This window comes from Anser brachyrhynchus, assembly GCF_964034855.1.
Source record: "Anser brachyrhynchus genome assembly, chromosome: 8".
Taxonomy (NCBI): Eukaryota; Metazoa; Chordata; class Aves; order Anseriformes; family Anatidae; genus Anser; species Anser brachyrhynchus.
Window position 1 is genome coordinate 31939287 of NC_137702.1, and position 24295 is coordinate 31963581.

Here is a 24295-nt window from a genome sequence, read left to right on the forward strand (position 1 = left end):
GCCTTTTTTTCTAAATTGACTGGGTTTATGAGAAACCAGCGTATCCTCTGACTACTATGTAATGTACATGCGGCAAGTGTGAAGGGCTGATGTCCAGCAAAAACGTTTGTCTTATCTACAGCCCTTCTAGAAGTAGATTCAGTGCCTGTCACTTTATAGTGTTGCTACTGACTTAAATTTGGCTTGATAATAGCAGCAAGGTTGAATTGAAAAGACACTTTTGCTGTGTAAATACCTGAAATAAGGTTATTTAATGTCACTGATGCAGCAGGAAAAGTCTCAGTGATTTTTCAGGTAATGTCATTGAGGAATGAAGACAAAAGTTAAAAAATATTTAGTGCTACAGAAACTTAAAGGTCTACTTTGCATTTCCTTAAACATGGCAAGTTTGTTTTTCCTGATTCCATTAGAAATTTTTATTTGTATTTTATTTCCCTGCTCCTGTTATTTCAAATTATCTGAAGCATGATCTAGTTTTATTTGTCATTACAACTCTGCTAGGTAGTGAGATTTCTACTTAAAGGTTTATCAAAAAGACATTTGTATTTTCAACTCCTCAGTTCTTCTATGTAAAAAGAGCTAGTCTATTAGTTCTGGAGCTTATTTTCTTTAAATAATAGCTTAAATTAAAACTTGTGTAGCAAGTGTGCATCTTATACCACCTATACAGTAATTGTTTCCTGTCATTGTGTCCTGTGTTATGGATTTCCTTTAATCTGAATGGTGCTTCTACAGCAAGAATTTCACTTCAAACTTTCTTGAAACATAGCACTATCTCTAATCGGTTATGTTAAGGAATTTACAACATAAGATTTGTTCCCTCATCCCAGTCTTGTCTTTCCTCATATCAACTTCTGTGGTAATTATTGAGAACATACCGCGTTTCAGTGATAAAGCCATCAGCACCATCTAGAACGACACTATTGACTCATCTCAGATATTCAAGTCAAACCAAGTCAAAGAGTCATTTAGCTTTCAGTTAAATTCATGCAATCCTGTGGACTTGTGGGTTTTGCTTTGTGTGGGCAATTGTGCAGCAGAATTTAGCAATAATAGCTAAGTTTTGGCTGGCACAGGATACATTCCTCTGAAATGAAATCAACTGATTACAAATGCTGTTAATTGGATACTATAGAAGATACACTTTCATTACAGCAACCTTAAAAACAAATGACATCTTTTCAGGTAGCTATCATGGATAAACTTTGGCATGTTAAAATCAGTCTTGATCAAACTGCCTAATGAAGTTAAGTACTGTCAGTTGAAAGCACGCATGGAAGTAACTGAAATACTGTAACTGACTCACAGCAACTGCAGTTTGCAGAGTTCCACGAGTCTGCCATAAAAGTTTGTGTCCCTGAGCCTATTCTGGACAAAAGCAGACTAATTTGTGCTCCAGCTGAAAGTGTTGCTGACTATCTATCCCTCTTCTTCCTATGTGGTTGTACCAAGCTAGTGACAACATAATATTAGTTTTATGTTCTCAAGTCTTGAGGGCTTGCTACATCAGATAGAAATAAGGAAATTTCCTTCTCTTGTCCAAACTCGAATTGCCTGTCACTGTTAAACTTATACCAGGAATCTGATCATAGGTTATGGGCATTAGAATTTTATCCTAAACTGTCTCGCAGATCGTTGTTGTATACTGTTACTAAGATAGCTGGACTAAAATGCTTTATTATTACTTTTAGACAAACTTATTCAAATAATGATGATACAAGTAACTTCTATGTAGCTTTGCTATTTATTAACAAAGCCGGAAGTGGAAGAATAACCTGATGGCCTGTTATAATCATGTTGATGCTTTATCTTAACTTAAAAATAATGTTTCTGGAACACAAGACATGTATTGTTTGAACCCGGACGTTTTTGGACCTACAGTACTTTTGAAAGTTTCATGAGTATTAGGGGATTGTAGTTTGGAATTGATAGCAGATGATTGCACAATTATATGGGCTAAAATTAAATGTGGATTCTTTAGAATATGCCTTATCAGTAGGTATGCTACTCTTTGGTATAAGTTTTCTTTGTTTACGTGATTTTGAGTAAATGGAGCACATGGTTTTTAATCAATTAAAACTGGTATTATTTGTTAGCTTTAATTTATTACTTCTTTTAGAGTAAAGAAGAAGTGATGGCAGTACGGCTCCGTGAGGCAGACCGCATTGCAGCTGTGGTGGAACTCCAACAGCATATTGCTGAATTAGAAATCCAGGTAATAAGTGATGGCATTAAATGTGTGACTGGATCCTGATTACTTTCTGTACTTTTTCCTTCCTCCACTTTCTTTCCTTTTTAACTTGCTGTGCATACAAGGCATTGCTTTGCCAAGAGGGATAATACTATCTTGCTGAATGTGCCTCCTTTGTAAACAAAGGCCTTAAATTTATCTTCTGGGCATACTGGTCAGCTGTTAGTAATTGCTTTTGTACAAGCTGCTTGTGTAAGGCAACACTTTTAAACTCTGACTTCTGTATTTGTTTTTCATCTTGTAATTAGTAATTTTTACTAGTATATTAGATTGAAAATTATTATTAAAAAAAGCCCACGTTTTAATTCCAGTAAGCATCCTTATCTGCACTTACTCTTCTGCTATGATCAGTTGGTGGATTTGTTGTAAAGCTTACTCCCTTTGTTTAAATCTTGAAACCAGAAATGTTATTTAATGCTGTCATGCCACTGTAGGATCTGAAGGTGTATCCTTTAGCCCCTGTGCTGTTCCTTACACTTTCAGTTCCCTTTGGAGCTTTTATAGTCCCATGAACTCACTGCTCCCTTGATGAGAGAACCACTTATGGGAGTGATTGCTTTTTCTATTTTTTTCCTTTGAGAAATTATGATGGATATACTGTCCTTCATATATACTCTTACACTGTTCCTCTGTCTGAATTTTGCTATGTCTATCTGTAAAGGTTTTCTTGGTTGTTATTTGTAAGAGAATAAGTAGCTTTAAACTTACATTTTTAGAAACTGGCAATGCTAGTGTCAATTTTTCCTTTGAAATCTCCCCTTCACAATGACTTCATTGTACAGTGTCAAAGCCTTCTTTTTGCCTGTGATTTCCAACTACTTAAATATTTTTCAACTCTTTGTATATGGAATTAACTTGCTTCCTAAAACAGCTTTTTATTCCTACATAAGTCTTGGTTACCATTTTGCTAACAGCATGAGAAAAATGTACAGTAACATGTTCTCATCTTGTTTCTGTAAGATCAACTTGTATTATGTAAATGACTGTAAAATAAATCTAATGGAGATTGCATAAAGATTTTTCACTTTGAATATTTTTTCCTGTACTGCAGTAGGCACCAAGTATATTAAAAGATAAAGTAATCACTTCTTTTAATCACATAATGCTTAGATAATGCTGTGATCAGTGCATTAGAAATACTTATCTAAGTAAGCATTGCATATGAATCACTTATCTTCTAGTAAGATAACGAGAGAATAGCTGAGTTTAGGTCAATCTTTTACTCCTGTGTTAGCAATTTATTTTAAAAAGATTACGTTTATTTCAAATAATGTTATTTTGTAGGTGAGAAGTCAGTAGTTTATTTTGAATTATTTCTATTTTAACAGACTTTAAATGCTATCCTGCTTCGTTTGTTTCGCTAGTACGGGTAGCCCAAAAAGCACTGTAGTTCTGTTACTACTAAATGAAGAAACAGTGAATCCCCCAATGATCTGTTTTGTCACCCCATTAGAATTGTATTCATATTTTAATGTAAATACACTTGTTTTCTGTGGTTTGACAGATCAAATCATCAGTGCTTAATCATACTATAGTGTTCTTCTATTGTTTACGTATTTCTGCTGGAGCTATGGGTGTCAGAATTGTGTGTAGATTTTTATAATACCTTATATAAGATGGATTAAGAAGGTAAATACAGGCAGGGAATCTGTTTTGTAAGTCTGCCTTATACATCCAAAGAATGCACTGTCTCATGTTCATTTGTTTATCCACATCATCGCTCCTTCCTTTTCACAATCACTACTTTGCATGATGTAATCTTTAGTTATGTTTTTCCATTTTTCTCATTTTCTAGGTTGCCTTGTTTTTGGTTTCCTATTAAAGTACATTTGAAGTTCTCATCTCTTTGGTATTCTTAGATCATCACCTGTTAATGATTTCTTGATCTGTAACCTCTTAGTAAGATTCTTTCATTCTGCACGAATGAGAATGGCCCTACTTTCTGTACAGTCTGGAGCACGAAGTCAGTGGTTCATACTTTTAATGAGTTTCCATGTTAGGTTTTTGGTGAACTATTCATCTCAAACTTATGCTAGTCTGAAGTATAGCTTGTTCAGCTGTGAAATACATGTTTTGAGTGTTAACTGTGTAGAAACATTTAAAACAAAAGTGATTTAGTTGAAGTAAGTTCCTCTAATGTCAATTTGGTTATTTTCGATACTCCAGACTTGATTTCAGAGGTTTCTATAGGGCTGTGACAACTTTTTCTGCATGTAAGATTCTGTAAGCAAATAGGTATTTGACCAGCGTGTTTTTTCTCAGCAAATTTGAAACTTAAGGTCAAAATTTCTTTTTGGGTACTTGGCCTCAAAGGCCTCTGAAACACCTGCAACAAAAATACGGATGGAGTTGGAAAGCCTTAATTTCCAAAGGAGTAAACTAAAACATGCAATTGATACTAGAGCTTCAGTTAAAAAAAAAAAAAACAAAAAAACAAAAAATGGCCTTTTAAGGAAACTGCTAGTCTAGGCAGAGAGACAAGATACTAGAGAACTTCTTTCCCAGAGAAAGAGCTGCCTTCAATTTTCTTCAGATCAGCTTGTTACTGGGATGCTGTGGTCTGATGTGAAGAGTGGAGGGCGTTTTAATCTGGGCTTGCCTTAATGATTTGAAATACAACATTTAAGACCATAAAGTGCATGTGACTAGTCTTTAGTGTGTAGGTTTCTCTCAAAGTAATCATGCTTAATATGGAGCATCATAAATAGGTCTGTCTGGGATTATTGTTTCAAAGCTGATAACAGTGAAGGGAGGAAGTTAACACATACCATTCCCCTGGAAAAAAAAAAACAGATGCTTTTATGAGAAGCAAGGGTAAAATCTAGGGATTCAGTGCAAGGTCCACATGGTCCATAGAAATGCTTAACCTAAATCATGTGGTTTTCTTTTTAAATGTTCATGTAGGTGTAGGTGCAAGACACTGGCGTTAACTCTGTAACACAGAGTATCACTACTCCCACGTAAGAACTGATCTGACGTTACATACACAAATGCTAGATTTAAATCACAGTTTCTGGGTCACTTGTAGTTTTGGTTAGTAATAATGACAGAGGGTGAAGGAGGTAGTTCTATCACTTACTAGTAGATGTAATTGTATAGCAAAATGTCGGTTTATTGTGATATTAGGAAGTTTTTATATATTCTGAATGTCATCTCATCTTTGTCAGGCATTCAGTTCCTGACGCTGACTCTTTACACTTATGTGTTTTGAAGTGCAAAAAATAGTCCAATGCATGATGGATGTTCTTAAACAAGTCTGATGCATTCCTTAATGAAAATAACACAAAACTGAAGTGTTACTGAAGTTTAATTTGTTGCATATGCCTAAGCCACAGAAGTGACAAAGGAAAAACCCTGAAGTTGTATATAAACAAAGGTGTACTCCATCAGCTCTTGTTTTGTCCTCTGCTCTCTTGTTTTTTCCCCTCGCTAATTCAGCTCATGAAGCCCTTGTGAAGCAAGTATCACCTGAAGTACTTAGCAGGCTTCTGAGTTTTGAACAGGGCACTTAACCAAATCATTAACAAATAAAGGATTTTTGGATGGCTGGGCTGCAGGTTTTTGTACCTCTGTGCTGGTGAAAAGCCGTCCTCCTCATTTGATGTTTCACTTTCTTACAGAAGTTAGTTTGGCCAAAATAAGTCAGTTATAAGATGGGAGTCTGTGTACTCTGACCCCTTTTATCTCATTCTTGTGTAAGATTTAGTAGATAGCTAGGACAAGGAATGGATATTGTCTCCCTTTATTCCTATAGTCAATCAGTAAAACGCTGGGTTTGCTTCCTCATGTAATGCTTCCTCATGTAATTCATCTTTTTTGTTTTCACTTGATCTGGACTGATAGCTTTAAATGTCCTTATAGCTTTTAATGTCCTAATATCAGCCTTTAGCACACTATTAGTTTGTGTAGTGCTTTCTTAAAACTGCCGAGAGAGCAGTCTACCAAGCTTAACTACACTTTTGGCCTAATAGCAAGAGTTCCTCCCGATCATATCGGCAGTCCTGTTGGTCACTCTGCACTGCTGAAGTTTTCTTTCGGTTGGGTGTTTTCTTTGTTTTTTTTTTTTCAAAGCTTTCCTTGTAGTAGTCGAAGGCAGGATGGGCTAAGGGGGGGAGGGAGGCTTTAGAGAAATTCAGGCAGGGTTAAATAAGTTGTAGTTAAAAGCTGCAGTTAGTCAGCTGGCCAAGGTAAGGAGCACAGTGCCAGTGAAGCATAGACAGACTGAGGAAGCAGAGCTGTGGCAGCTGCAGACTCTGCTCTGCATCTTACTCCCTTGCTCTCCATTTCCATTCTGGCTGGTGACCTGTGGCTATCCTCTTGAAATAGTCCGTGTCTGCATTGGGATGAGGAGGTACAGAGCACACTTGTAATATAGAAAACTTTTTACATCTGAGTAATCTTAAAGGGGAAACTGTCTATTAGAGTTCATTCTTCTGTTGGTTATGTTGATCTGGACAGGGGGTAACATCACTTCCTTCTTGGTGTGTTTCCTGGCAGATTCAGAGAATTGTCACACTTACCCTATCTTTAACCATGTCAAAGCTGCTTTAAGAGCAACTGTAAAGGAAATCCATGATTGTGCTAGTTCTCTCCCCCACAGTTTAAACTCTTAGCACTATTTCGCTAGAATGAAGCCTTTCTATGACCTCTGTTTAATAACTTTTCCAAGTACTAACTGTTGAGTAAAGAAATTGTTTCCATCTTTTCAAATTACAGGAAACTTTTTTTACTCTTATCAATAGTGGTGTGTGATGTTAGTGATGTGTTTTTTGAAAGTCTAGAATGAGTCATTGTAAAGTCACTGAAAGGACACTAGTTACCACATTTACCCTTCTGAATAAACTTCATTTACATTTTTTAATGCTATCTTGCCACAGAGTAAGAGTTTAAAAGCCTGCCCTGAAAAGAGGCTGAGGCAGATTGGTACTAAGTAAATATTTTTAAGTCAGGGAAAAAAAGAGGGAAATATCCTACCCTTTATACATCTTTAGTAAAGCTGATAGATACACTGTCTGAGGAACAGTATCTGTCTGGTGTCCCTTCATTTTTACTGCCCATAAAACTATTGGTTTTGTTTTTCTGTATTTAAGTTCATAGTTATTAATGTGAAAACAACCCATGATATCGAATTTAAGTAGTCTAATTTCTTGTTGACATGTATTTTCCAACTGTTATCATCAAGAATGTTTTAGAAAACTTTAATCTTGCAATTTTCTTGGGATGAAGCACCTGCAACTACAGACATAAGGCCTCCGGTGTGTTCCAGGTGTTCTCAGTGAATTTTTCAATTTAAACTTTTTGTCATGACTATTACTGTACTTGATTTTTGTAGAGGATACTATACAGTAATAGTTTCAGGTATTTAATACTAGCACTCTGTCCCTGTGCTGCTTTTGCCAGCAGTGAACCCTGGTTCTGGGCTGATTGAGGCTGGAGGTTCTCCACATACTCAGTAGTTCTCAGACTGCAGGTTAATGTGCTTCTGGAGAACTTGCTGCTGCTGCTTGGGAAGGTATAGTAACGATGCTTTTCTCTTAAAAAGGCAGACAAAGGAGGATTATGTCTGATATTACAGCCATGTATCTCAACTGATAAATTTTGTGGGCAGAACTTTTCCTCAAGCTAAAAAGCAAATTTTTGAGGAACAGACTTCTTGTCTCAGGAGCTCTGGGTATAGATCTGGGTATGCAGACAAGTACTCTTGAACTTCAGAGCAGGGTGAGGGAGGTGAGAGCTTCTACAGCTGAAGAGGCCTAAGTGACTTCTGTTTTAGCAGTTGCTTTTTTGATCTGCAGGGCTCATTTCCTGCTCCTTCGCTGCCTGTGCTGCTCCCTCTCTATGCACAACCTCTCAGGCCAGAGGCTGGATTGCATGTTGGCTGTTTGCACTGTAACTTTGCCTTGAGTAGAGCTGATACCTGGCTACCAGGGCGTTTTTCCCTGGTACAGGGATTTCTAACCCTGTTAGTGCTGGTAGAGCCCGTCAGTTGAAAAAGTCTGAGGGGGACAATAAGTCCTCTCCAAAAGTAGCAAAATTGAGATGATGGCCCTCAAATTATGTTATGTAGCACCAACTGGTATTACTCTTCTAACTTTTCTAAAAACCTTCCCGGGAAGGGGAGGTAGGCAATGCATTGGTGCCAGTATGCAGAAACAATATCTCAAGGAAATTTATGTGGAAATTCATTCATATGACTGTGGGTTTTTAAACAGAAATTCCTTGATTACAGAGTTGCCTAGCTTTAATTTTTTTTGCTATTCTGGTTACTTAGACATTTTTTCTTCTTGATATGTTACCTAGCTTCAAGAATGTTTGTTTTAAACTTAAAATTACTATTATTTGCCTAGAGACCAGGCATTCTTGTGTCGTGACCTCCCCAAAGACCACAGATTTTCTGTAATAATGCTCCACTTAAAAAAAAAAAAAGAAAACAAGCCACATCCTATGTGTGCCGTCTTAGATTTTTTTAAACCCCTATGAAGAGAGATTAGTAATTGCTTATGTTATTTCCTTTTAAAAGTTGTGATGTTAATACCCTAAAGGCTTGTTAAGATGTAAGTAAGCATTCACTTTTGAACCAGTCCAGTTTGAGTGTTTTTTCAGAAATATATAACAACTCAAGTACAGTATAAAACTAATGCAGAGCAAAATGCATGGTACCTACTGAAGTAAATGCTATGATAGGAAGCATTTAATTAACTCAGCCTACATGAAAGCAGTTTAATTTTTCTTTTGTCAGTGGAACTGTCTGCTAAATGAGGAGGACAAGGCAGTTTACAGCCAAAACATATAAAAATGTGACTTAATGGAAACAGAAACCCTTATATTGTATTACCTGTCTTTATACGAGACAGGTTTTATGTCCTTTGTCCTTTATGTCCACCCTTGGCATTCAAGACCGTTAAGATGAATTTTATTTTTTTGCTGTGGAAGACTTCCTGAATCTATCCATCCTAAAACATGCATCTTCCAGCACATCTGCAATGGCTTGATGCTTGAAGCTAGAAACTAGCAATAATAATAAGATTGACAAGGAAGAAGAGTATTAAAAATGTTCTGAATGTAGGCTCAGACCTTCTAGGCTGCTGGGGCTGGACTGTGGAGAGTCCAGGCTCTGTCCTTTGGGCAGGTAGCTCTTTGTTCCCCATCTCAAGTTACTCTTGAAATGGAAGCTTAGTAGCTGAGCTTCCATCTACCACAGCAGGTTCCTAGGCTGAAATGACTGGAGCAAGAGAAGACTTGATCCACATAAGATTGATTTCTGCCTGTCTGAATAAATATTTTCAATATTCCTTCCTAGTGGTGTCTCAGGAGGAGAAGTAACCCTATAAAGAACAGACTAGTTTGATATCTGGAAGTGAAGTAAGTCTGGCAGCAGAAGAACAGAAAAATGGAAAAACTCATTTCTGTAGAGAAATGCATGATAGAGGGCTATAGCTATTCCTCGAAAATTATCTTCCGTTACCCTGCAGTATATCAACAACCATAACTAATTGCAACAACCTTATCCTGCAAATAATAGGTTGAGGATGAAATGTGCAAGAATTCATCAGTATTACTGTCTAAAGTCCTTACATGTGTTTCAGTTCTATTCAGTACTTGTTATATCTTCACTTCTCAGTTTCTTTCCCACTTGTATGTCATTTGCAACCTAGCTAATTCCTTGTCCCTCTACTTCAAGCCAAGTTTAATTCAGATTCAGAGCTGAGAACAAACAATAACCATCAGTTGCAGCATGCCACATGACTAGATAAATTTGAAGAGTCAGAAATTATTTCTGCATAATATGGTGTTATATTCAAGGCTGAAAAAGCTAAGCTGAAACGGCTCAAGCTTAATAAGCCACTAAATGAAACACGAACCTAAAAATCCTTTCTGCAGCTTCCTTTTGTGAGACAAATATTTGGAGCATGGGTATGCTTACAGTCTGGAGTTTCCAGCAGTCTCAGTGGCACATAGCATTAAAGCACAGCTAACATCATCCAGAATTATGGTGCACAAGTGGGAATCTGACCAGCATGGGGACAGAACTTGGGGTTTTACTGTGGTGGTGGTTTTTCACTATTTCAAGATAACGCACACACTGACAGTACTCCTTAAAAAGTGACCCTAGGATGATACCACGATCATTTTATAAAAACATTAAGTTCTTGTTTCACAATTACCATAAAAAAAACAATACATAGTGCTGTGTCATATAACCTAGCGTAGGCTGAGAAACAAATCTAGAATGACAGAATTTTGGGAAGTAAGTATTCTTCCTTTGTGACATAGGAAAAAAAAAGTAGGGAAAGCTGTTCGTATCCTTTTCTGGAGTAGTAAAAGGAACTGCACATGTTGAAAGTTTCCTGCCATCAGGTTTTGGTTTTGATGTCTGTCAACTGCTCTAATAATAAAAAGCTAGTGTTAAAGAATGTTACTACTAAATTTAAGCTGTTCAAAATAAAACTTGCCTTTAATTACCAAATGCTCATCAGAAGCTGAAAATTGCTAGCAAGTAGTATGAACTTAATGCAAATATAAAATGATTGGAAAATGCAACAGTTTTTCATATATTTTTTTATTATATGAAAATATTGGTGAGAAACTTCAATCTTCTACAGTTTTAAAGAATTATAGACAACAAAGACCATTTTCTGACATAAAACTACTTGAAATGTTTTGATTCATCTGAAAGATGTAAAATTTCATCTGTCTGCATATCTGGTTTAGAGAACAAGTAATACTTCTTCGGAAGAATTAAATATTTTAATGCTATGTCTGATGCCTGCATGTTTTCCAGTGGTTTGCTAATGCAGCTGCATGAGTGTGTTTTAAATAACCAATGACACAAACAACAAACCTAATTTAACAGCAGCAACTTTAAGCAACTTTAAAATAGGTTTTAAAGTGTGTGTATGTGTGCATATGTACATCTTTGCTGCTCAGAGAGATGGACAACAACTGAGAAGATTAATACCTTGTCCTAAAATTTATGTAGCACCCATCCAATTTACCCACTGCAAATATATTTTGTAGCTTATAGAACATAGTCTTAAATAGTTAGAGGTAGAAATACCTGATTTCTTTATTTTTATTTTCCACAGCTGGTGAAAAGGATCAGCTTCTGACTTCTAGTATTTTGAATACTGCAAGAGGAAGTTACAGCATGAGTTTTCTTTGAAAAATGTATTTGTAGAAAATCACATTGCAGGGTTCCTTTTTTGTGCTAAATACTTCTTGAGTTGTCAGCTCTACAAAATCTGTAAGGAAATTTCTGTTATGAAAGGAAAACTGAAACCTTCCTTGTCCTTCACTAGTAATGAGGACCTTGCAAGCCAGGCTTATGCTGACATTCAGCTTAAGTCAGTTTAAGCTGACTGGAGGTAGAGTCTGCTCTTCCATGAGCAAACTTAACACAGATATCACAGAATAACTTGGCATTAACTTTACGGTAATATTTGGGATAAAAAGCATTTAAATTTAATGATAATATATAATTCCCAATAGCATATATACTCTGCATAGTATACAGTAGCAGTTTTCAGCAATTTGTGCAGCGTTGAATTTAAGCTAGTAACTTTTATTGTCTCTGCTGTTTATTCCGATTTAATCGGAAAATGCCTGTTTTGTGTCTTCCTGTGCACTCAATTCCAATGTAAAGCCACATATTTACTTGTTTTAAAAGGGTTATGGCACCTGTCTTAAATTTATGGTGAAAATCCGACTTTACCCTTGTTTTATGATACAGTGGTTTATGGTCACATCATGATTTGGAATCCAAGGTACCAGAGGCTAAAATGGAAAAGTCCATTTCAAATGGGGATAAAGGATTTAGATTAATGTTTCTCCCATGTACATTTTTGCTGTCGCAAGAGATACAGTCCTTCTTGTCTGGAATCTCAATACCAATGAAGCCTTTTCTGTGTATGAATGTAAACTGCATTATTTTTGGTCTGCAAGTTTTGTTGCTTCTGTTTGGATTTCTCAGTACCAATAGTCATCCTTGTAAAGGGAGATAAGTTTTGTTTGCATTGTTGTTGTTTAATCTATTTAGCATGGGAAAAATGATAATACTTGCTACTTTTTTTGTAAATTTGAGCCATGGATTGGCTAGGAAACTAAGTTTGTGCAGTTAATTTACAACATGGAGTAATAGTGCATATGTAAATTAACAGTGAATATCAGAAAGTCATTCTAGTGATGTATACTCTGCAAGAAAAAAACATCTCTGAAAGGGAAATTGCTTTGAGTTTGCCAACACTGAGACTATGCAGGATTGTTCTCTTTATTCAGCAAAAAGATTTTGGAATGCAAAATACTGTCCTAGTACATATTTGTGCCCTGGTGCCCTTTCAGGGAAAGCTATCTGTTAAAGCTTTTTGCTTTGTATTTTGAAGAATAGTTGACACCTCTCATTCTACAAGGTATTTAAGTTCCATTTGCAAGTAACTTCAAGCTTGCCTGTTGAAGTTGATTTTTTTTTTTTTGCTTTCTTAAGCATATGTAGAGATTTAGCAAAATGAGCTACAGGTGGAGAAGCCAGATTTTCTTGTTATAGATTTCTGGTTGTATGTGATTTACAGTCAGGTTAAAGACTTGCATAAAATCAAGGTGCTTCTACCTTCCGAAGTTTATAGCTGCTTTGGAAATTATTCATTGGAGGGTAGAGGGGGACACTACAACATACCTACAGCTGTTGACTTGTACCTAGCAAAGTGAAGACATGGGCTGCTTTCAGAAAAGAGTTCTTTGCAGCAGGTAGTTATTTTTCTGAGATCTGCCAAGAATTTGGTTTAGTCACGTTAGGATTCCCTTTAGAGATTGCCACATTAGGATTCCCTTTAGAGATAAGCTGAAAGTGTTGCAGGCTTTCACGTTTCAAGATGCTCAAAAAGATGTCGTTGGCACTTAAGAGCTACATTAGGTTGACAAACCTTTTCATCTCTGACTTTTTTTTTACTTGCCAATTTGTCATTGTCATTGTACCTCTTACAGCATTGGTACTAAGGGACATTCTTTTCTTCACTTTTGCTCTCTGGGGTTCCTGCACAATAAATATAATTTTACTTGGGGGGGAGCCCTTTTCATACAGTGTTTCCCAGGGGATCAGCTTGGTCTGAACTACTTATACCTGCTTGTAACTTCAACCAGATGCAAAATGCTGGATGGTTTGTGTGTGCGTGTGTGTGAATGTTGTCTGTACGTGACAAAAATAAGCAAGCTGTTAAAATAGAATTTTAATATACCATATCTGTGAACAATTTGAATAAGATTCTTTTTTTAAATCAAAACAGAAAGAAGAAGGAAAAATTCAAGGGCAGCTTAATAATTCTGATTCTAACCAGTATATCAGAGAACTGAAAGATCAGATAGCTGAGCTGCATCATGAGGTAAGTGATAAAATTCTAGTGTCTGATCACTTGCACCTTTTGTCATATTTTAAATGTAGTAGGTCTTGCTTTTCAAGTAGCTATTATAGCTTCAGAACCTGATTTTGCCAGCGTAAATTATTTTAAATGAATTGAATTAACTTTTGTATATGAGTCTTGCCCTTGTATCCTGGGATGTAAGAGAACAAAAATCCCCTTAATTATATGATTTGACATTAAATGAGACCAGCATGTTCCATCTTGTGTTCTCCTTGATTTCATGAGTTGATCATACATTGTGCTGTGTTGTTATTTGCTGCATTCAGAGCTATGTGCGTGAAAATAAGCCCCTTTGTCTTTATTTGTTACAGCTTTTGAGGATAATTCAGTTAGAAACTAAACTGCGTTTGTACAAGCTGAAGAGTCTGTGGAGATCTCTTTTGGTACTTGCTATTGTGAGGACGAATTTTATGTGGTAGTGTACCGAGATTGCTTAAAAAGAAAAAGGATGCTTGCTTAATATCAGTTAACAGATTAAGTTTTAAACTGCCAAAGCCTTTAGCCTATGAAATTTGTCTTCAGACTTCCTTGCTTCAATAGTTGTCATAACTGTCTCTTAGTTAAAAAGATCAGAAGGTCTTGAAACCGAAATGGCTTGTGTAACTGCTGTGCTCACTGGCTCATTTCAGTTTGTCGTATGTTGTGAAGAAATGTCTTTACTTAACACTGTTATGTGCAAAATGCCCAGTCGTCACTGCATTTTAGTATGCTTCTGTATGCATTCTAATAGACAGCTCTGATAGAGTAGCTTAAAATTGTAGAATTGTAAACAAATACAACAATAATTTTGTTTGTCTTTTTGGTTTTGTTAAATAAGCACATCCTTTCTTTAAGTGTAGTTAGTGTTTTTGTAACAACCCTAGTAGATTCAAACTCTTAGAACCCATCCCTTGAGAGTTATAATATAGCAGAGGCTCTTGGAATGCTGTCTCTTCTATAGATAGAAGATAGTCTCTAGAGCCATCAGTCCAGCACCTCTACTGATCACTAAGCTCACTTAAAAAATAAATTTAAAAATCAATAACCTGGCATTTTCCATTAAAGGACTATAACTAGCTTGCTTTGTATGAGAACGTTGCTTGTAGAATTCCCAGAAAGCCAGATACCTTGTGTATTTTGCATTATGAAAAAAAAATAAAGAAAAAAAGAACTGTACTGATTCTGCTCAGTGTAAGTTTAAAAGATTAAAAGTTTTGGGGAAAAAGTAGGGTTACCGTTGGACAGCTGTTGAATAATTTTCTGTATACAAGCAATTGTCATATGCCTGTCTGAGCAACACTCTTTTCATGAAGGCAAACAAGTGTTTGTTTTTATTGTGAACAGGTTGGAAGGAAGGTTAGGTTTGTTATCTGAGAGAACAATGATGGAGTCATTCTAGTGAATCCTAAACAGTTAAGTCTGGACAAATCTTTAATAGTATTTCTATTTGCTTAAAGGAAAAGGCCAGCTAGGGAGTATACGAATCTCTACAATACTAGAGTTCACATAATTCCATGTAGAAGAGCACTTCTCTCCCAGTGGTGCACTTTGTTATGGCTTACTGCTTACCTAGTTTGAGAATTAAACTATAGAAACAAAATATCTCATTCTAGAATATATAGAAACAGCAGCAAGAAACCCTTATATACTAAACAAATTATAAGCTGATAGCATCTCTGAATGCTTCCTTACAGTTTTTTTAATCCTGGAAGTCCTTGTTTATTAATCACTTTTTTCCTGTACTTTAATATATCTAGTTGTCTAGTATTTAAATAGAAACTTTAGAGGGAAAGTAACACTTCAGGCACAATCAGGCTTTATGGAGGGAAAGTAATACTTAAGGCTTTATTTTGAGCATAACCCACTAGGCTGATTTTTATGATAATGTAAGATTAAGTCTGAAATGTAGGTAGTATTTGTGGGTAGATTGATTCTAATGAAGTCTTCAATCAACAGCTGCTAAGTGAAGAACTTCATTTGTAGTGTTTCCTGGAAAAGCAATATTTAACTGGCAATAAGAAGAGGCAAAAATGTTTGCTCTCAACTGCTAAATGCTAGGACTAGTATACTTCAGTCAACACCGATTAAGATTAACTAACTATATGAAATCTGCACTGAAATGTCTTCGTGTGTAGCTGCATTAATGACCATACTACTTGGCTGCTTTTTTATTATACTTTTGCAAAAGCTGGGGGCAAAAAAAAAAAATTACAAATAACTCTGTGAAGTCATCTTCCTGAAGACATGGTGATAGGCTGACCACAGCCTCCTAGCTGGTTAAAGGTAAAAGGCACTGGTAAAGCAATAGAGTTCTTAGTGACTGTATGAAGTTAACACTTCATATATTTTACCTGCAGAACTTTAAACTGGACACCAATTAACGCAAAAGTTATAGTTGGGCGAAGTGACACAAGGTTCTTGGCGGTGCCAAGATACTTATTGATGATTCTGTTTATTGAACACTTTTCCTTGCTGAACACTTCTTGCAGTACTGAATTCTTACAGAAGTTTACGTCAGAAGGTTCTCAATCTGAAGGCTGGAACAAAATAATGAAAAATCATGTATTGAATGAATACAAGTAATTGGAGTGAAGTCCATATTAGCCTTCTGACAAACACTTTTGTGTCTTTGGCCAGAAATATGAGTGCGTGTGTCCCTATTATCAGTGGAACCTGGAGTAGTGAGATACTCTAATTCCATCCTGTGATGTGATCATGTCAGTGGAAGGTCTCCAGTAAGAAACACCAGAGAATGGGGCAGCAGGAGTTGGTTATTAATGCTGCCTGGGGTCTCAAGCTGAATTCTCCCAGTGGAAAGTTGGGTTTTGGGTGTGCTACTACAGAGCAGGAGCAACAGGCTGCTGCTGATGTGGCACATCTTGACTTTGTAATGGAGAAAGCTGACACCCAAATTTCAGTTACCATACTGGAACAGGTGAGAGAAGTAACCCAAATCAGCTATGTTATCAGAACTCTGCATATAATGTAAGATTATAAATTTTATTTTTAAAAGTTTTTATTTCCAATCCTCTGCCTTTTGTTGTCATCTACGTAATTAATTTTGGCCTGTCTCTTCTGAGCTCTGACAGGCTGCAGTTTCTGTGAAGCAGCTTTATTACTTGTCATTAAATACAGTAAGCTTGGTTCCCCTGTCTTTGGCACAGAAGTCAGATCAGATGAGTGTCATTTGACCTTACATCATTTAGAGCAGGTTAAATTTTAATGTTTATGACATAAGTTTACAGGCACTGCAAGATTTGTAACGGGTTACGTATTGTCAGATTGTGTACTGAGTGCTTGTATTTCAGTGAAGTTTCCTTTGAGTAGACTCTAAGGTATTAAGTAAAAGCATCTTCTGTGAAACATTTTCACTATTCAAGAAACTGTCTCACTTCAGTAGGTAGCACAGAAGTGAACAGTTAATGTTTGTGGGGGAAAAATACATGGAAATGTTAAGCTGCTTTGAATTCCCATTAAATAAAGTAAAGGGCTTAAGGAAAACTGAAGTAAATCATAAACTAGTTCTTGTTCATTTCAACATAAATCACATAGTGGGAGGAAGAAAAGGGAGGAGGTACTTTGTAGTTTGCCACTTTTTTTTACTTTTAATTCAAACTGAATGAAATTAAATGATTTATAAAGTGCTTAAGTTCTGTATTTCATATACTACCCCTTTGTACATGCAGTACTTTATATATATTACACAGCAGCTGTCTCTGCTTCCTGTTGGATGTTGCAAGGCTCATATGTGTTACCTAGATTACAGGAGTGGTACAAAAGATTAGAATTGACATGCTTACCCACAAGCTACACTGGCAGACCACAAGACACCTTTGGAGACAGAAGCAAGTGGTTTCCAGTCTTACAGACTTTGTGTTTTAGGACTGAAGTGCTTAAGGTTAAATTGTATTCAAAGCAAAACTGTGTAAAAACTTGTCCTTGTCATACTGCTAGCTGATTTTTGTGTCTCTTGGAATGTTTTAATGAGTTTTGCTGTTACATTTTAGTTTTTTATTAAGTCTTTAATCTTAGCACAATTTTCATAATAAGCTAAATTCTTCCTAGTATGTATTCAAATACAATAAAGCACGTAGCCTCTACGATTTGGGATTGTAGAGCATTATTCTATGCTGTCACTACTGCATGTTGTACATATGCATTGGGGGATAGCTTTATGAAGGAAAGCAGCAGCATACAGAAACTTACTGCTTCTTTCACTCAGTATGTGTTCTTCCTTGATATTTGAAAATCACTGAAGGGTATAAAACTCAAAGCATGCAAGAATAATAGAATGGCACTGAATGTCTAAGGGATGAATAATCATGAGATTTTCTTAGTTGCCAGTGGAAATTGTCATTGTCCAGGCGAGCTCCAATTTCAGTTTTCAAAAAAGTAGCATTAAGTGGATCCTCCAAATACTACAGTGTGTCTGAAATTTCACTTCTAAGGTGCCGATTTTGCTCACTTCATTTTTCTTAATGCAGTTCCAACACATTTTGTATTTATTGTACATTGCAGTATAAGTTTAGGACTGAAATAGACTCAATTTAAATGTTTTCCTGATCTCACTCAAGCTGACTAGCTGCTTTAACTTTCTGTCCATAGAAGGCAGGAGTATATCTGATATATTTAAAACCATTTTTCACACTTACCTGTACTTCAGGGATCTGGTAGTTGATGAGTAAGGAGCATTTACTCACTTCAGTGCAAAAATCAAGATCCTCAAGTGAAATGGGGGCAGGGATAAATTCCTGAAGTTGCATAGATGCCACTTGCATCACTGAAAAATGAGCTACTTGCTAAAGGCCAGGGAGAATGTTCTGGGAAAATACTGCTGTTTGCCTCTTATATTCTTTCTGCCTCTTATAATATTTCTCAGGCATCTGCTATTGACCAACATCAGAGACAGGATATGGAGCTAGTTTTGTCCTAGCTGTTCTTCTGTAAATGATATATGCTTTTAACAAATAAATGCTTGAAATATTTTGAGGAAGGAAGGATGAGATAGCTCTCAAATATAAAAATCTTATGCATATGTTTTTGGTGTTTGAATGAAAAACAAAATCCTGATATTAGTGTGCCACAAAGGTGAAGAATTCAAGAGGTTAGAAAACCCTCTGCAAACTGCCCTCATTAACAGCATAGCTGATGGAAAAGAAGATGACAGATGCAGCTAGAGCATTACTTTCCAAAATGATTTTGTGAGGTTTTTAGAAGGCTATAATGGTAACTTCAAGGGAAATTCTGGTGATTAAATTCTTGCATATTGACAATGCAGAAAAAGGGTTATGTTTGTGTCTTTTATATTTCTCACTTTTAGTATCTTGAAAACTTGATGGCTTCTCAAAGAAGTAGTGACCACTAGTTTACTACCTTTCCATTCCCACGTACAGAGTTTTATCTAGGAATGGATCTGATACTATGTTGTAAGAACCTAATGCAGTCAGTAAGATTCTGATACAGGTGTTATCTCATGGTCTGATCTTGTTCATGGTGAACTTGCATTTTAAGGTTGGCTTAATGAAAAGAGATATAAAAGTTGGGGATTAATTAATATGCTTTTGAATTATTACACAAGCAAAATCTTTTAGGACACTTTAGGTAATTACTTTGGTCATATCTTATGCATTATTTATCCTCAAAGGAGTAATTGCTAATATGGCTAAAGCTATGAGTTAAAGCTACTTTTTGCAACTTAGGGTAGCTTTCTAGACTTACCACTGCTGAAACTAAAATGGAGAAGGGAAAGTAAACTCTAGCCATCAGCCTGAAGGATGAAGAAAACCTGTATAGGCCACATAATACAACAACCAAACAGAATTCAGTGTGCTGTCATCTGCAGGAGGAAAGTTTAAACCACATTAACAGTTCCTTTGGTCTTAAATACCATGAACTTGTAGGTAAGCTCTGTTTAAAAAGTGCTCATTTGTTTCCTCCTTATTTTTATTTCAGTGGTTAATCTTAAATCAGCATGGTACAGTGAGTGGTTCTGGTCCCAAGCACAGTTTAGTCTTTATACAAGCTGTACAAGCAGCTAAATGATGACTGTGTCAACCATGGATGAGCACAAAATGACACTGCTGTTTGTGGCCACTTTAGTAGCATGAGATCAGTTGATCACTCCTAGCAGCATTCCTAGCTCCTGATTCTCTCAACAATAGTATCTGGCTTTGGTGATGGCATACCAGCAGGGAGCATTATCCCTTTCCTCTTCATTTTGTTATTAGGTCATCTTTGAGTCAAATTCAATGCTTAGCAAATCAAATGCTCTGTAATCTGAAGCACCACTAGACTGCATTCAGAAGCAGGGTAAATAACCGAGCTTTATTCTGCTGTACTTAGGCTACTGTCATCCAGCTACTCAATTTGGATGTGCCTGTACTGCTTTGCTATAACAAGTGACTGCAATGTGGACATGTCTTCCACCCATTCAGAGCTTTAAAGGTTATACATAGCTTTGGGTGATGGACATAGAAGGATTAACTGTGAGAAATGGATTCTAGTTCAAGCTATCAGAAACAAAGTTCTTCACTGAAGATGTATTTATAAGGCAATGACTTGCATGCATCAAATCGTATGAGTTAATGAGACAAGATCAGACTTACCAGTATTTAGATCTTGGAAAGAAATATGTAACTTATTTCATTAGAATTGGGGTGAGAACAGCAAGTCCAAAAAGGCTTACTACTGTTCTTGTAACATCTATAGTTGGATATAATGCTCTTCTACTCAGTCTCGTGAACTTACTTCCCCTCCTTGTCTCCTGGAGATAATGAGATTCATGAAAGGTTGGAAGTGTGCTGCTTATTGTCCATGTAGTATGCTGTGTACTGTACTGTACAGGCAGATATGTATTTGGCTTTTTGTGGTTGTCACTTTTCATGCTTGCTTTCATAAAAACAGCTAATCTCTAAGATTGCAGTCAATTTCTACATTGTTCTTATTTCAGTTTTCACTAAAACTAATGCTTGTTAAAAGTACTGCTTGTTTCTCAATACTGACCAGAATCACATTATCACCTTCCAATAGTTTGTTTTACTGGACAAATGCTTTCAAAATGTGTCTCTCTAAACGTTTTCTTACTTGATAAGAAGTGCTGTCCCTTAAAGGAAATATGTTAGCCCTCAGATTTACAAAACAAGTGCTTCAACTTGTGGTAGAAGTTTATAGCACAATAAATCATGTGCTTTTCTTCTACCATATCTTGCAAGCACAGTTGGACAACAGACCATCAGATTTTCCCTCCCCACAAGCAAAGTTCTTGCAAGGCTGCTGGACAGCTAAAAATGTAATTGCTCTACTAGTACGTGTCAAAGATAGAGTCTCTGTGCTGGCGGAGTCTGATTTAAGTGGTTGTGGTCAGTCTGAGGAACCTGTGATGTGATAAGATAGCGTTTGTGAGGTCATGTGGTTTGCAAGCACCCAGTCTAATGTAGCAGCTTTGTCTACACACGATAGTTAAATATATAGTGTATGCTTTAGAAAAGTGAATTGCTTTATTTCTTTATTTCAGCTTGTACTTAAGAATCAAAGATGTTATGCTGGCTTGATAATCCCAAGACTGTTACAGAAGTGAGACTGAACAGATTGAGAGACTTAATACTTTCTATTACTTTCTCTAGTTTAGTTACCGTGTTCTTCACAAAACAGCTGGCTTTAAAGACTATCTGGCTTAACTAAGCGATGAACAGGCAGAAGTTCTATTGCACAGTGGAAGCTGTGTGTGTGTATTTTGTGAAAATCAGTTTTTTATTTTGATTCATTTTGAATGGGTGTTTATAGCATAGTTAACACAGACATCCTACACTTGTCCAAAAAGGCATGATTGATTTCATAACAATGCTACTCTGTTCCACAAACCTTTGGCCATTGACTCCACCTTCATCTTTGCATCAGCTACATGCCCCTCAATAACGTCTTCAACAAAATGAGTGAACAGTGTAACCAAGAACAGTGATGCAGTGTCACCTTAGAGCAGGTATGAATTTGTTCACTGCAGTGGGACTAGAAGATGAGGGCAACAGTTTTAGATATGAATCTTAACTGTTTCACTGCCACTACTGACAGATTCAGTGATAAAATGAAGGCTGGTGACTGTTCTCTGTAGAAACACTTCCCTTTTTTTCCCCTTGTTTGTATCCTACAATATCTGAGCTTCAGATCTGTATTGTGGAGAAATATACTAGTTCTTGATTGCAGTATTAGAAATGAATGTAGCAAGCTGTACCTAACTATACTCCCTGTTTAGAATTTGGATTGCTAAAGGAAGTGAACTGATTATAGGTAACAGTACTTCATTATCATGGCAGTAATGCTGCTCTCCTTGCATGTTGCTTAAGGTGTGTGACCTCTCTGCTGTACCACACAGAGCTTTGTCAGGATCTGTCCTGTGCTGCTGCTTACAAATCAAGTTCTGTTGGGGATTGAGCAGAGGGAGGGGTTGTGGTACTGGTTCGAACTTAACTGAGTAGTTGCTCCTTGGAAAGATGTTGTATGTACAGTGGTAACACAGGTGCCATCTATTTTCTACTCGAGAAACAAGCTCAGGAGAAGAATGCCATGTATTAGCTTGTTTGTATGTGGAGCAAACGGTGGGCATGTGGTAGAAACCCATCCTAAAATTCTCTTACTGCTCTCAGAATAGCAGGCAGCATGGATAGAAGTTTTTGCCTCTGATCCATGAAATTAATGTTACATAGTCTGATAAAAATGCAGAGGTTAACTCGTGTTTTAAAAGGACAGAGTAAAAGTGCGAAATGATCATTTCCTGTAACTGTACCCATTATGGGTACATTTTCAGTCTCTGTATCAGCCAGTACATTCTAGTTAACACTTGAAGTTTCAGTAATTATTCTATTTATAGATGTGCGTGCTCTATAGGGAGAAGGAGCAGTGAGATTTAGGTAGTTCCTTGGATATAAGTTTGTGATAATTGCAGTGCATTCAGTGTGATCATGCTGTTTTAAATTATTTTTGTTGCTATGTCCTCACTCCAAATAAACACCTTCATTAAAACTTCATGTGGGAAGAGTTTCTGGGAACTTTCCACCTACCAGCTAGCTACTTACAGAAACTTCTCAGGGTTAAGTCAGCTTAACTTTTCTGGAATTATATATGATCTCATTAAAATAAATTTGGCAAGATCTTAGAAAAATACCCTTAATAGACAAAATCTGACTTAGAGTTACTGAAGAATGACTACTTTTGAAAATATTTGTAGTTTAAAAGTTGGTTACTTCCTTAGCACTGTTACTATTTCAATTGCGTATTTGATACAGAACTTCAAAGTTTAATTTGATTATACGGCAGTAGATCAAAAACACTCTTTAACCATATAGTACAGTGATCAAAAAGTCATGACCTCCCATTGATCGCTTTATTGGTTTCCTGTTCTGATTCACTGGAAACCTTCTGGTCTGAACACTTGTTGCTAGTTTTAATCTTTGTCACGTTTACAATACAGCAGACTAGTCTTTAGTAAAACTGATATACAACATACACTTAATATATTTCGTTTTGGCTTAAGAACTCTTTGATAATATTGAAAAAACACTTTTTATTTTAAAAAAAAGGCAGCAAATGTACTCTTACATTCAGAGCAATATGAAGTACATAGTGGGAGAACTAGAAATGAGCTTGCTTTAATGCATTAAAACTACTTCATAGTTTTTATTTCAGCTTACTGGCATCTATAGGGATTTTATAAAGCCTTTTGTACTACAGTAAGACTGAGTATGACTTTTAAAGAGGCAATTTAAAACAGAGGCCACATTTTTTCTTATAGCACTTAAATAAGCCTGAAATGACTCAGTCTTGGAAATTTCTTGCTGCTGTTTTGCTTTTTTCACTTTTGACACACTGCAATGGCTTGAACTCTGTTTAGTGATATGGTCAGCAAAGTTCATTTTTAGTAAATAGTTTGTGTGCCAGTGTTACTCTGCTTTTAAAACTCATAGTTTTTAAAGGATCATCCAAAGGTAGTTCTTTCTTTAAACTGCAAAACATAGATAATCATATGAGCTTGGAATACAAAGAATTAATGACGAGTGGGTAAAATTCATCTAATATCGTGGTACCTTATGACTGTTGTATTTAATCCCATCAGAGATGACAAAAAAAATCTCACTCTGGAGACTGGGCTTTCAGCTTTTAAAGACAGCAGCAGCCATATTGGTACAACTGAAAAGGCACCCTAGGTCCTTTCTAGTAAATAACATTGCCATTCATTGGTGGTTTGGTTTGGGCCCGCAATGAAGTTATAAGGCCTGGCATTTAGTGTTCGCTTGTCTCTTAGTTTCTATTGTTGCCAGTTTCAAGGTGTTTTGCTGCAATTGCTATAACAAGTTGGTAGGTCATACTGAAACTGTTAGACTGAATTCAATTTATAAACTTCAGAAACAGTTGTACTGTTTTGAGATAGTATGGATCAAGAAGTTCAGACACATGAGACCATGGAGGCAACTGGATATAGAGAGATGCAGCATCTTCCTACCATGGAGTTATGCTGCAAGTTGGCCTTCTTTAATCCCTTATGCCTTACTAAAAACAACATGAAATTAATTTCCTCTATCTGCTTCTTTCTGCATGTTTTAAAAACCCTAACAAATCAAATGGAATTTTCTCTAAGATTCATTTTATTACATTTCAAAAGGAA

The 24295-nt window shown here is 36.3% G+C and overlaps 1 protein-coding gene across 8 annotated transcripts in view; it reads left to right on the plus strand.

Moving 5' to 3' along the window:
• Positions 1-24295, plus strand: part of EVI5 (ecotropic viral integration site 5) — a 78929-nt gene that overhangs the window by 42675 nt on the left and 11959 nt on the right. For 5 of the 8 annotated variants that reach the window (XM_080602845.1, XM_080602840.1, XM_080602842.1 and 2 more), the window contains 2 exons: positions 2120-2215; positions 13528-13623. In XM_080602845.1, coding sequence (XP_080458971.1) covers positions 2120-2215; positions 13528-13623 — 192 coding nt within the window. Of the gene's footprint in view, positions 1-2119; positions 2216-13527; positions 13624-13973; positions 14818-16278; positions 16339-21499; positions 21620-24295 lie in introns of those variants that run through there. The other 3 variants (XM_080602841.1, XM_080602844.1, XM_080602843.1) reach the window with 3 other exon arrangements.